The sequence below is a fragment of the Macrobrachium nipponense genome, chromosome 13, assembly GCF_015104395.2.
Source record: "Macrobrachium nipponense isolate FS-2020 chromosome 13, ASM1510439v2, whole genome shotgun sequence".
NCBI classification, from domain to species: domain Eukaryota; kingdom Metazoa; phylum Arthropoda; class Malacostraca; order Decapoda; family Palaemonidae; genus Macrobrachium; species Macrobrachium nipponense.
The window spans coordinates 61,009,907-61,024,685 of record NC_087206.1 but is presented as its reverse complement, the minus strand read 5'-3'; the positions used below and the strand labels follow the sequence as shown (position 1 = coordinate 61,024,685).

The 14,779-nt window shown below is 43.1% G+C and overlaps 1 protein-coding gene across 6 annotated transcripts in view; it reads right to left on the bottom strand.

The window, feature by feature from the left end:
• The window catches only part of LOC135225834 (ATP-binding cassette sub-family C member 10-like), a 307,903-nt gene that overhangs the window by 154,172 nt on the left and 138,952 nt on the right, over nt 1-14,779 (bottom strand). For all 6 annotated transcript variants that reach the window (XM_064265370.1, XM_064265366.1, XM_064265365.1 and 3 more), the window contains exons 12-13: nt 7,117-7,259; nt 6,690-6,956 (exon numbers count right to left, since the gene is read on the bottom strand). In XM_064265370.1, coding sequence (XP_064121440.1) covers nt 6,690-6,956; nt 7,117-7,259 — 410 coding nt within the window. The remainder of the gene's footprint in view (nt 1-6,689; nt 6,957-7,116; nt 7,260-14,779) is intronic.

Genomic DNA, 14,779 nt, shown 5'->3' with positions numbered 1-14,779 from the left:
GCTTTGACAACTTTCAAATAAGATAGAAAGTTGTCAAAGAAATATTGAATGCATGCAGATGAAGACTTCAGAATCAGGTACTAACACAAGTTTACTAAAACTTGGCCCTTCCTTACTTTGGTATTCAGATATCCACAAAACTTTGGTTGTTTTTTTTCATGACTGAATATTATGTACATAAACTAAATGGAACCATTTGATTTTTAGAGTTAAATCAACTCCCTGGGATACAATCTAAATATAATGTGAACACCCATAAGTTAAATTTAAATGACAAGTTTATAACTACTGGATTTAGAAATCATGTGTTTACAAACTTCAATTCATATGTGAAGATGTAATACGCTGCTGTCAAACAGTTGAAATCACATGTTTGACAAACACAGTTAAAGAGTATTCATCAAAGCAACTGACCCTCAGACTGGGGATAATGAATAAGAAGTGCTAGCCACTGTCAGGCTATTGTTTTACCTAATAGCCTGTGATGCATCAAAAAAATTACTTACTGCAGTTGTTTTCACTGCAAGTATTTATGTTATCCAGTAATAAGCCCAATTTCTGTTATTTGATGGTCTCTTTTTCACTCTTGTTAATGTTGCTATCCACTTGATTAAATGCAAAATCAATAAAATACAATAATAATCCCAACTTGACTGGATTATCTAAGGGATATTTTGATAAATTTCTTATTGACAGACTCTTTTCTTGTCTTAGAAAATTTGTCATTTTTTTATACGCGAACAAACCTTAGGTCTTAACAATAGGATAGACTTATACTTGGTGGGAGGTGCAGACATTGTCAACTGGCTGGGGGCCAACCCACGAGTCTAACTCCAAAAGAAATATCTACAGGAGAGGGACTGACGTCCATGAGAAGCTAGATAAGCTGATATCAACAACTAAGCCAAAAATATTCATAAATTACTGTAGAGGCAGTTCCCGTTTATCAGCAGGGGCTCCATTCCTGGGGGGTGTGCTGATAAGCAAAAACCGCCATTATCAGAAACTCAGCGATTTATGGCGCCAGCGCCAATAACCTGTTATCAGTGCCATAAGCACCCTTATGGCACCGATAACCAGAACTTGGCCAGTTCATGGCACCATAAATCGCCGATAACCAGGGTCTGCTAGTATTTTTACATTTTCTAACCAAATGCACTTTTTGGGATAAAACATTAAAAAAAACTCAGGTATATGCATTCTTAAGGCGCTGTCATACTAGCGAAATTTCCGTCGACTTTTTCTGAGTTTGTCGTCGACTTTCCAAAGAAGTCAACATCATTCCACACTCTGGTTGTCACACATTCTTCTTCATACCGTGGTTGTCGTTGTCAAAACGTAAACAAACTTCTGAGCTGTGACTTCCCAGAATGATAAAACAACTATGCTGTATAACACAGTGCAACTAGTGGGTCGTGCTTGCATGTGTTTAATGATGCTGCATAGAATTTAAAATAAAAAGTCTGGGTTCAGTCGGGGTTAAAAGAGACGTGAAAAGATTTATTTTAAAAAAATAAGCTAGGGCTAGCCTAGATAGGCTATTCATAACCTAGTTTACACAACCACAGTCAGACTGTATTATAAATTAAGCTAGAGAAACACTGCAAAAATTTTAAAGATTTTTGTTTATATTATTTGCTAATGCAAACAAAAAAAGAAAAAAATCAATGAGAGCCGACCTAGGCTATATAACAATCTGATATTCACAATATAGCATGCTTATCTGTATGAAGATCAGCAAGTTCAGGAAAGTTTACCCCGAGTCGCATGGTGATTTCTTGGTAATTTTTTCATTTAAGACCCTTATTCATAAAACTATCATGCTTATGGTCCCATAAGCATCATCTCTCCCCCATATCTTCGACCAAAAACTGTTCTGGCAATCTTGTCCACTGTACCAAGAACTCCATCTTGCATCTGATGACTTGAAATGCGCACTCACCGAGATGTAAACAAACAATAAAGTCGACGGTAGCGATGGGTTGAATTCGATCGGTACCGTTTTCAAAATTCGTGACGACGACACCAGAGTCGTCGTCAAAACATGAAAAGTCGACGTCAAATTCAAAAGTCAACGGAAATTTCGCTAGTGTGACAGCGCTTTTATTAGTATTTTGTGTGTTTTAACTATCAAAATAGGCAGTTCTAAGCATTTATAGAGGGGTTTTAAGTATTCATGGATTTTAGCTATTTGTGGGAGGGTCTGGTACCAATCCCCTGCAAATATGGGGGTCTAATGTATTATTATTATTTAATCTTATCAATATTTGTAAATATTAATAAACATATACATGTATATGTAACAAAAATTATCTCATCTAAGAGAGAGAGAGAGAGAGAGAGAGAGAGAGAGAGAGAGAGAGAGAGAGAGAGAGAGAGAGAGAGAGAGAGTTGCTAATTGCAACACTCCCCCGCCTGTTACATTAAATTGACATATTTAACAGCTCTGACTTTGAGCTTTTCTTTGAGTTAAACAAAAAATGAAAGAGAGGTTATTTTATTTCTTTAAAATACTATCACATACAAATTTTGTCATTACAACTTTATTATTATTATTGTAATTACAGTGAAACCTCGGTTTTAGTTGACTTTATCTGACGAAATTTTGTCTTGGATTTCATACATAGCCTCAGATTTCGTACACTCAGAAACACTCCTTTTAGGGACCACCTCATGCCTAGGCCCAAACAAAGCATCCTGTGTTCTCTCTTGCTTTTGTGTTCATTGTTTTTGTGCTTTTTGTGCTTTTTTTTATTCGAGTGCAACTGCTAAATAAGCTATCATGGGGACAAAGAAAGTTCCAAGGGCTAGCCCTTCTGTAAAAAAAAAAAAAGCAAGAGAGAACTTATAGCAAAGTGTTGATGTTACATGACGATCTCAGTGAGAAAAGTACCGCTGTTGATGATTTAAGGCCAGCAGAGGCTGGTTTGAAAAATTCAGAAAGCAAATGGGCATGCATAATGTGCTTACTTCAGCAATTAAAGACATGTTTGCAAAGTGGAGTGATGTAAAAAACTTTGTGGAGAATTATCATCCCAACAAAGATGTAATCCGTGTCTCCAACATGTTTAATGACAATGCCATGTTAAGCAAATTTTAAAGAAAAACCAGAAACAAATGTCTCTAGAAAGTTTGGTTGTGCAACAGGTGTCCAGTGACTATCAAGCTGGTGCTAGTGGCAGCAGAAATGAATTCCTTCTGTAGAGAGATTCCCCTTCCAAATAATAACCTCTCCTCTCTATCCCCTGTCCGTTTACCATACGCTAACAAGCGTCTTTTACAAAAGTAAGCGTGATGTTAAATGTTCATTTATTCATTTCATTAATCATTTATATTTACTTCTCATTGTTTTCTGTGTGTAAAACTGTGATTATTCCCTATAAAATGTATTTTTGTTAATATTTTTGGGTGTCTAGAATGCATTAATTGTATATACATTACTCCTTATGGGAATGATTGTTTTGGATTTCGTACGTTTTGGACTTTGTGAGGTGATCTGGAATGGATTATGTAAGAAAACATATACCATAAAAATTCTCTCACCTCAGTAAGAGAGAGAGAGAGAGAGAGAGAGAGAGAGAGAGAGAGAGAGAGAGAGAGAGAGAGAGAGAGAGAGAGAGAGAGAATTATTATTATGTAATGTCATTTAATTTACACATAAAAGCTTGAAAACCTATAAATGATATAAAAAACTTATCAAACACTTTTGCAATGTTTCTCGAGGATTTGCACATTCAAATTTGTGTTTGTGTGACTGTGAAAAACTGTATGATAATTAGTTAGGTTCCAAATATAAGTTCATGCTATTGAGATCTTGTGCAACTCAAATCGCCCAATAATAGTTATGGCATCATATTATACCTAACAGAGGTGCCATAAGGTGCTTATGGCATGCCATAAGCACCATTATGACGCCATAAATCGCCGAGTTTCAGTTTTGGCAGTTTTCGCTTATCGGCACACTCCCAGGAATGGAACCCCCGCCGATAACTGGGGACTGCCTGTATCTATAAACTCGATCTTCTGGGATTGAACACAATGAAACATGTCCAGATTCACTGCATTCGTGGAAGGTAAAAAGAACTGTCTGTTCAAGCAACACACCATGCAGGTCAGAGGGATTAGTTATTACTCCTCCCTCCCCTTGCAGAGAGAGGAGTAAGGGCAACTGAGAAGCAGACTTGCTTATTGTGTAGGAACAAACTAATAACTGCAACCAGTATGGTTGTCACACTCACCTGTATCAGACCAGTTCCAGCTTATGACATGTCTTATTCTTCAACCTGCCTGTAGGAAGAAGGAAGGAAAAAAAGAGAAAGAAGGAGACCACCATCTCACCCATTCTCTCTTCCACACAATCAACTTTAGTAAGATACAAACACTGTACCACTAGGGGCACTGGAAGAGCTACTCTACTTGTTGGGCAGCCCCCACTGGACCCAAGGAAAAAGTGTTCAAGGACCTGTGGGCAATGTCCTTCAGGAAAAGGAAGTGAACGTGGTCTGCTGAAGCCAAGAATGAGCATTCGAAAGCCTATGAACAGACAAGTTCTTCTTAAATGCCAGAGAGGAACTCATTCCTCTGGTGCTACCTGCTCTAGCCTGCACAGACTGTGACAACTATAAGGTATGGAATGTGCCTGCTTCATCACCTCACACAGCCAGAATGAAATGGAGTTCTTGGAAACTTCCACTCTGGACTGGCCGGTGCTAACAAAAAGTCTATAACTCCTAGGTTTAGGTGATGAGTCCTTTTTAGATAGCAGTGCAGAGCTCTAACAGGACAAAGCAAAACTCCTGTGAATCACTGTCCACAAACTCATTCAGGGAGTGAACTGAAAATGAGGCGATTCTGCCATCATGAACCGAGGGATTTTGAGTCTTAGCTACGAATTCCGGGACAAATTCGAAGACCACGGGCCTTCAACCACTGGTGTATTTAGCATCATAATTCAGGCCATGAAGCTCTCCAATTCTCTTTGAGGAAGCCAAGACCAACAGGGAGACTGTCTTTAGAGTTAGATTCCTGACTGACAAATGTTGTAGTGGTTTGAATGGAGCTTGAGTGAGACTACTCAAGACCAGAGTAAGATCCCACATCACAGGTTTGAGTTCTCTTGGTGAACAGGATTGTTCAAAACTCCTGAACAACATCGAGATTTCCCAGGATGATGAGATGTCCACGCCCTTCAGGTGCAGGACCAACCAAATAGTGGCCCTGTAGCCCCTGAAAGCTGAGATGGAAAGACGCTTTTTCGTTTCTGAGAGAAATGAGAAAATCCGCTATCTGCTCAATGAAGTTCTGAGTGGAGAAACACCATCGATAACCCCAACCACAGCAGACAGCCAATTTGCCCTAGAAACCTCTGACAAAGATCTCCTGAGATAGCTGGACATCTGACTTGCTGTTTTTGGAGAAAAACCTCTCGTTCTCAGGAGATACTTGACAGTCTCCAGCTGCAAAGTGATAGAGATCTTACTGACTGATGGAACCTTTCCACATGAGGCTGGCAAAGGAGTTTGTTCCATATGAGAATTTCTCTTGGAACCACAAACAGCAGAGCGGAGAAAAGGATTAGTACACCTCAAGATTGTGCCAAGCTAACATGGGTCTTCCCCAAAGATGAAATGGTCTGTTCACTACGTCCTCCGACGGCTTAGCTTGTCAGTCACCACATTCCTCCAGCCTGGAATGCATCTGGCCATGAGCTCCAGAATTGTCGACCGCCCACAGGAACATCTTGACTATTAATTAGTGGAGCTGGCAGCAGAAAGGAGTCGTCTTCTCCAATGAACAATTCTGGAACCATGAATAGAAGACCTCTAGCTTCTCTCACAGAGAAGAGATCTAACATGGGTAATGGCACTGTGGACCGGGGAGAAGTCACAGAGCTCCCCTGGAAAAGTGCATCTTCAACAGAAGTGATGTCTTATGAGGTGACCCCTATGATGACATACATCAGTATGCTACTCATCAGGGGCGCTGTCCTATGATGATAGGACACACCCCACCGTGACAGCATTACTGAGCAACATATCACAGAGTTAAGACTGACCTTAAGATAAGAACACCAGGATAAGAGTTACATGACTGATCTAGTTACTCGGACGGAAAGGTAAGTTAAGCTAGGAATCAAACATATCCAAATTCCAAACTCTTGATGAATAGGAAAATCTTGCAGAATCAAGAAGTTATTAATATAAAATTCATATTTTTGTGAGGACAAGTTGTTAATACTTAACTGCTGACCAAATTGCATATACATCTCCCAACTAAACTGAGGCATTACAGTATATGTACCAAGTAAAGAGCACCGACTCATTTCATCAAAGAATATTGCAGAAAGACCTGTAGATGATTTGGAGCTACCAGTATAGATTGTGTAATTTAAGTCCTTATACTTTATCCATTATAGTCTTGCATATTATTTTCTTGATACATGCATAATTTTTGGATAAACAGTATGCAGTGTTTACAGTCTGGTACCTATTTACAGAAAATTAAATTTTGCTTATTTCCAGTTAAACTACAAACAGAGTCAAATCTGTGACTAAACCTAATAATAATAAAAAAAACTCAAACAGGAAAGCAAACACATCATACATCTTCATGTATTAACAAAATCATCACCCCCAAAAAAGATTTAAATCTTACAAATTGGCATTAACTGCCATAAGTATTCTACAAACCTTGCTCATCTGCATGTTTATATTCCGAAGAATGGGAAGCATGACTTCTTCTTCAAAGGTAAATGCATTCTGAGACTCAATAAGTGACATCTGCGATCCACTTGGAGAGGAGTCTTGGTCCCTAAAATGAACATGACGGTCCTTCCTGGGGTTACCCATATCTGTCCACCTAAAGTTCCCATTTGTTATAAGGATCTGAAGTTCTGACTCCTTGTGACTCATTTCAGGAACTACAGTGTAGTAATTCATTAGATCTTGTTCTGGAAGCTGAGAAAAGAATGCTGTTTACTTTAAAGACATTTTTAAATTCAACCCTCACCAGACAATACTTCTCTATATACATTAAAAATTTCTTTTGAAAATCTAGGACTCCAGAACCTCACCTATTAAAAAGGTAAAGTAATCCAAAAACACAAAACTTACTCACCTTCATGAGTCGCTCAATTCGCTTTAGTGAAACCCAAGCCTCAACTAGGCCATTAATGACCCATGGAAAAGCATTCAGGGGCATAATCAGCATGTTGAAAAGAGCAACAGCAGTAAATACTCGTGCAGGATCTAGAGGATTACCTGTACACGAAAGATAAATTGTAATATGCAATTTTTAAAAGTCCATCATTAATGCATTAACACTATTTGTAGCCTTTACTGATTCTAATAAGTTCATTTTCATTTATACAGTGATTGGCATGAGTACCGATAATGATGAGTACCAAAGGAATTTTCCTCACTGAATTCATTCATACTAGGGCGCTGCAGGTGGTACCATTTTCAAAGGAAAATTTGCAACACTGGGGTTATATTTTACTTTGATACAGTATGTCTCCCATATTCACAGGGTTTAGGGACCACAACCACCAGTGATAGGCAAAAATCCACTTTAAAGTTGGCACACCCTATAAAAACACTTATATATAACTGCCTATTTTAATACTTCAAACACCAAATATTCCTTAAAATAAAAAGCTTATAATTACTTATCTAAATAGTTATCATTCACTGCCTATTTTAATAGTTCAAATACTAAATAGTATACCTTAAACTATCATCCTAAAAGACTTAACATAATTTCAAAGTCATCTGGTATGCATCCCCCATGAATACGGGGGACCACTGTACTGCCTGTAAATAATTTTTTATCATAGAAAATTTTAGTCATGAAAATAACATGAAATACAGTAAAGTGAATCTTGAACTGAGAAAAAATATGTTAGTGAATTTTCTGCAATATATCTGGAAATACGTTCCACATAAAAACCTGCGATTAACTGGAGGCGCAAATGCTGATCCATGCTCTAATGGGGACTCACTGTACAACAATATTGTAAAAAAAGAAAGCAATACTTAGATTTGGCACAAATACAGTCAACAGCTGCCTATCTGCGGATTCACCTATTTGCGAATTATTTGTGGAACTTGTCTAATTATTCACGGAAAATTAGGTAATTCAGATTTCTTTGTTGAGCAGTATTCACTAATTACTGTATTTTTATGTTATGTTCATGACTAAATACATTTTTCATGATAAAAAATTATTTACTATTTTTCAAATATGTATTAATATTAGTGTAACACAAAAAAATATCAATAAAAATTTTTTTTAAATGCATATTTAAATACATACAAGCACAGGCCGTCCCCAGTTATCAGCAGACTCAGTTATCAGTGATCCAATAGCAAACCAACACACTAGGGTTTGTTACCACTCCCCACTCCTCCTTGCCAAGGAGTGGAGCATATGCTACCGAATAGAGGGTTTGATATTTGTATATTCAGGAGATAGTGACAACACTATCAGTATGACTACCTTACTCACCTGTATCAGACCAGTCCAGCAAATGACGTGTCTATTCCTTAACCCGCCCGAAGGAAGAAGGAAAGGTACAAGAGAAAGAATGAGACCAGCCAACTCACTCCTTCTCTCATCCACACAATCATCTTAGGTAAGATACAAAAGTGCCTTGTTAAGGGCAACTATGAGTTACACAACCTGTTGGGCAGCCACCACAGGACCTAGGGAAAAAGTGTCCATACATCTGTGGGCAACATCCTTAAGATAGAAAGAGGTGAAAGAGACTGGCGTAACCAAGTACCAGCGCTCAGCACTCTATGTACAGTCAAGTTCTTTTTGAAAGCCAAAGAAGGACCAATACCCGTCATGTGCTCTAGCCTGCACAGACGTGGTGGCGGAATCATCAAGAGTCAAGTATGCCTGTCTGATGGCTTCCCGTATCCAAAAAAAAATTACATTCTTTGACACCTCTTTCTTTGTACGTCCTGTGGTAACAAAAAGTCTTTGACGCCTATTTCTCTGTACGTCCTGTGCTAAGAAAAAGTGCGGCAGCCTGGTCTGAAGTGCCATGTCCTTTTAAGATAGTAACGCAGGCCCCGGACAGGACACAACAAAAGCTCTTGAGTATCACCACCCACAGAGACATTCAGTGATGGAATGGAAAATGAAGTGAACCTATCATCGTGCATAGAGGGATTTTGGGTCTTTGCCACGAATTCAGGGACAAATTTGAAGGACACCGACCCCCAACCTCTGGTGTGCTTCACATCATAGCTCAGACCATGGAGCTCTCCTACCCTCTTCGAAGATGCCAAGGCCAGGAGGAAAACCATCTTGAGCAACAAGTTCCTGTCAGGTGAGGGAAGCAAAGGCTTATATGGACCCTCAGTGAAGCTCTTGTGAACCAGGGAAACATCCCACGTCGGAGGCTTGAGCTCCCTAGGAGAACTCAGTTGCTCAAACCCCTTAACTAGCAAGGAAAGTTTCCAGGACAAGATGTTGATACCTCTAAGGCATAACACTAAACTCAGGGCTGCCCTGTAGCCTCTAATACCAGAAACAGACAAACTTTTCTCATCTCTGAGGAAGGTTAAAAAGTTAGCTATTCGCTGAATAAAGGTTGTGAGTGGAGAATAACCCTGTTTATGACACCAATCACAATAGATCGCCTATTTGCCTTGGTAAACAGCAGAGGTCGACTTTCTAAGACTGCTGGACATATGCCCTGCTCTTCTCTGAGAAAAGCCTCTCGCTCGGAGGAGATGCTTGATAGCCTCCAACTGTGAAGAGACAGGGATTCTACTGACTGGTGGAACCTTTCCGCATACGGCTGACACAGGAGATGCCGCCAAGGGGGAATTTCCCTTGGAACCTCCGACAACAACGACAGCAGATCTGGAAACCATTCCGCCTGAGGCCACAGAGGGGCTACCAAAGTCATCCTGAGACACCACAAACTCATCAGCCTGTTCAGATCTTGATGGATCAAACAAAACGGAGGGAAGGCATACACCTCCAGGTTGTCCCAGGGATGTTGGAATGTGTCCTCCACTAACGCTAAAGGATCTGGAACCACTGAACAGAACATCTCCAGTTTCCTGTTGAACCAGGTTGCAAAAAGGTCCAGCATGGGTCTCCCCCAAACCTGGAAGAGCTTGTCTGCTATTACTTGAAGGGACCACTCTGTGCCTAGGATCTGATCTCAACAACTGAGTTTGTCTGCGACAACATTTCGTTTGCCTGGGATATACCTGGCTGAGAGCTCTACCAAATTGCTGACTGCCCACTGGTGAACCTCGATGGTCAAGGCATGAAGTTGACAAGAAACCAGGCCTCCCTGCTTGTTCACTGAGGCTACCAACATGGTGTTGTCTGACATGAGAACGACAGAATGACCCTCTACCTTCTCCCGAAACTCCTTCAGACCCAGGAAGGCTGCCTTCAACTCCAAGACGTTGATATGCTGCTGTTTGTCCTCCAAACTCTAAACGCCTGAGGAATGAGGCTGCCTAAATGAGCCCCCAACCTGCGAGGGAGGCATCAGAAAACAGAAGGAAGTCCGGTGGGAGAAAACGCAGAGGGACTCTTTAAAAGATTTTGGTTGTCCAACCACTAACGAAGGTCATCTCTCATTTCCACAGACAGGAACCTTTAACAGGGGTGAGTCCCCCACCAGAGAACAGAATTCCCCCAGTCTCCACTGTAGAGACCGAAGATGAAGACGCCCATGAGGGACCAGCTTCTCCAGGGAAGACAAAATTCCCAGAAGAACCTGCCACTGATGAGCTGACTGATGTGGTTCCGACAGGAAGTCGCTCGCCACCACTCGCAACTTCTCCAATCTCTGATCCAACAGGAAAACTCTTGCAACCGCCGTATCGATGACCATGCCCAGGTAGAGAATCCTTTGACTGGACGAGGTTTGACTTTTCCTGGTTGACTATGATGCCCAGTTCCAGACAGAACCGAAGCAGACAATCTCTGTCTTGCAGTAGCTTTTCCCTGGAACCTGCCAAGACCAACCAATCGTCAAGGTACCTCAGCAAACGGATCCCCAGAGCATGGGCCCAACTTGATATGAGAGAGAAGACCCTTGTGATCACTTGAGGGGCTGTTGCCAGCCAAAGCACAGGACTTTGAATTTGAAGACCCTGTCCCCAGAGAGAAGTGAAAGAACTTCCTGGATAGCGGATGAATAGGGATCTGGAAGTATGCGTCCCTTAAGTCTATCGACAGCATGAAGTCGCCTTCCCTTACAGCTGCCAACACTGAACACGGGGTCTCCATCTTGAACCGTGTCTTCCTGATGAAGTGATTAAGGTGGAGAGGACGATCACAGGTCTCCAACCTCCCGATGCCTTGGGCACCAAGATGTGACTGTAAAACCCCAGAAACGGACGCACCACTTCTCTATCACATCCTTGTCCAACATCTTCTGCACTTCCTCCTGAAGAGCCAAGAACTTCAGAGAATCTGGAGGATATGCCTTCCTGAGCTGCGGCTTGTCTGATAGAGGAGGAGAGAAGTCGAATGGCAGTAGGTACCCCACCCGAAGGACATCTACCACCTACTTCTCTGCCCCATAACTCTGCCATTTGGCCCAATGGCCAGCCAGGCAACCCCCCCACCTGTGGCACAGGAGAGGGAAAGGCACTTAACCTACTGACAGCCCCCTTTATCTTTGCCCCTCGGGCCCCTTCTCGGCTTAAAGGAACGGGAGCGAGAGGGATATTGGTCCTCTGACCTAGACTGAGACAAACGGAAGCCCTGCCGAAACTGAACTCCTCGATGGCCTACCAGACAATGATCTTCTTGACTGCTGCTGGGCAGGGGGAGGAGGAGGACCCAGACGCCTACGAGGATGAGACTCCGACTTAGACACAGCCCGGTGCACTAGCCTGTCCTTGGTGTCAGCCCGGCGCCGGTCTATTGCATCTTCCAGCTCGGTCCGAGGGAACAAAAACTGAGACTCCAACAGATCCCTGTTACTCAATGCCAGCAAGGACTCAGAGTCAACTGATCTTTCCATCCTGGATAAAGCCGCGTCTCTTCTAATCATGAGAAGGTTAGCCCATAAATTAACACCGAGGTAAGCCATATACAAAAATGCCTTGCCTCCGGACTGCAACAAACTGGCAAGAGAGAACGCACTCACAAAACTTTCTGGGGACCTGTTAGAAGCTATCTTGGCAATGACCATAGACCAGAAGTCCAACCAAGAAATCGTCTGCAACATGGAGGCTGCCGTAGATTTCAATGCTGAGGCATCCTGTGGAGACAAGGATGGAGCCGCCGACCTCACCTGCTCCAAAGTCAATCCCGGCTTCAGATGAATGATGTCCGGGTTAAGATGACGCAACATCAAAAAGGCAGCGTTTGTAGCATAGTACTTCCTATGCCTCGTGAGAGGCGGGGGTAGTAGCTTGGCAGAGCCCCTAGAGTGAAGCGAACCGTCCCGATCTGAAACAGAAGTGTTAGCCTTATGCAAGACCAACTGGACGTGCCCTGACAAGGGAAGTTGAAATGATGATTTGGGATCTGCGTAGCTCCCGGTAAGGCTTCTAAGCAGGAAGGAGTGTAAGACGACTGAGCCTGAGTCCTACTCTCCAAATTGTTGAATCCAGAAATGAGATCGACAACTTCTGAAAAGGAAGACAAAAACTCTTGCATGTCTCCCTCCTCCTGCTCCAGCAACAGAGACCGACAACGAGAAGGGTGTGCAGGCTCATCTAAAGCACCTTCCTCGTTTAAATTAACAGAAGAACCAGCAGCCAAACAGCCCGAAACACCATCTAACCTGTCTCCGCTGGATCCAAGCGCCGGCTACTGTGACGAACCAACTACAACACTAGGAACATCACTACACACTCACTACAGATGACTCTTTAACATGGCTGCGAACATGGCAGACATATGAACGTGAGTTGGAGAGGAATCCCGAACACTCGAGATCGAAAGAGAATCCTCGGAGTCGAACTCCTGGAAGCACCAGGGAGAGGGGCAGGCAAACACTCCTGCTGCACCAACTCTGTGCTCACAACCTTTGACCTCTTGACAGGCTCCCTGAGATCCTTACGGCAACGAATAGGCCCTGCAGAAGAAGTGGGAATGCCTGCAACATGTACACGGACGGGGGAGGTTGCAACAAGCTCGTGACTTGATGCAGAGGGCAAAGCAGCCACTGCAGATCACACATGGAAAGATACACTAACACTCTCTGAAACACCAACACTCTTGGGAACACGGCCGTGTTGTTCCTCCCTCGCAGGCGAAGAAAGGGCCAAGTCCTTTGCCTTCCAATGCTTGATATGCCGACGCTGCGGAGATGGGGGAGAAGGAGAGGAAGACAGCACTGGCTCCTTACGCAATCTCTTCGCAGGAGGCGGAGGTGATGCAACACGCTTCCTTCCAGTCCTCCCAGCCGACATGGCAGCCAACCTATCTTCCAAAACAGAGTCCAATCTCTTAAGAACCACCTGACATAAACCCTCAGACGGATCAGCAAGAGAAGGCTCCGATGACATGGAAGGGAGATGCAGCGAACTGGATGACAGAGATGACATCACGGCAGCAAACGATGACGACACAAAGATGAGTGAGGCAGCGCAGTGGAGATGACTGGGAGTGACGTCATCGATGGAAGTGATGTCACAAGTGGCGATGACGTCACGGCTTCCCCTCGATCCGAACGGGAAGCAGACACCACTGGCGGAGGAATACAAAATGACTGACCCCGTGACATCACTACCGGGGCTGACGCCATGGCTTCCCTCTGACTCGAAGAAGTGGCAACTGTCACTGGCGGAGCAATACAAAATGGCTGACCTCCGCTACCCACGAAGACGAGGCCAGGAGGAGGAAGGAGGGCTTGGACAGCATGAGGAGGGGGCTAGCGAGCATCCATGAAGTGCGCCAGCAACCCCTCCAAGGACGGATAACCCCCTAGCCAGAGCGTCTTCCAAATCGCCACCATCTTGGACACCTCTGACTCTGGAATAAAAGATAATGACGAAAAAGCCTCTTCCCTCTCGGGAATCAAATTAACTCCCGAAGAAGAAGGGGCGACATTACAAAAATTAGTCTGAGGGCCTCACGATACTTCCAACGACGAATCGATGGAAGAAAAGGAAGGGGACAAAGGCACAACACTACTATGGAGTGTGAATGCAGCAGGAGATGAAGCATCGGGAAGAGGAGACAAAAAACACTCCCACGAAGGAAGAGTAGAAACCCTGCTCTCTCTTGCTATAAAACAACTTCCACTGCTCTTCAGGTCAGGCACAGCATTCCGTGCAAGGATTCGTCATTGTACAAACATTATAGCGACACCTACTGCACGTGATGTGGGGTTGGTCGCAGCCGAAGCCAAAAATCGAGAACACAGAAAACCTGGAGTTCCAGGCCACACATGTTGATGAAGCCGAGAAGGAACACAAGAAGCCATAACAACAGTCACACACACTCACACTAAACACAACCGAAACGGGCAATGAACCGGGTAAAGGCTGAGAGAGGTCAACCACAACGCTCACCCATGTGGCTAAGAGAACACTGACGCGGTGGCCTAGATGCGTGGGTTCTTGACCACTTTTCACCCGATATACGCATGCATTGCTTTTGTCGGCGATTTAACTGGATCCAGCTGGGCGCTAGAAATTATCCCATTGTTAAGACCTCAGGTTTGTTCGTGTATGAACAAATACATGTTTCTATGAGAATTATCTACATTTTTTGTTTTGTTTACCTAAAAATATTTCTTTTAGAAGTTTATTCCTAAAGTGGTATAAGTATACTTGTA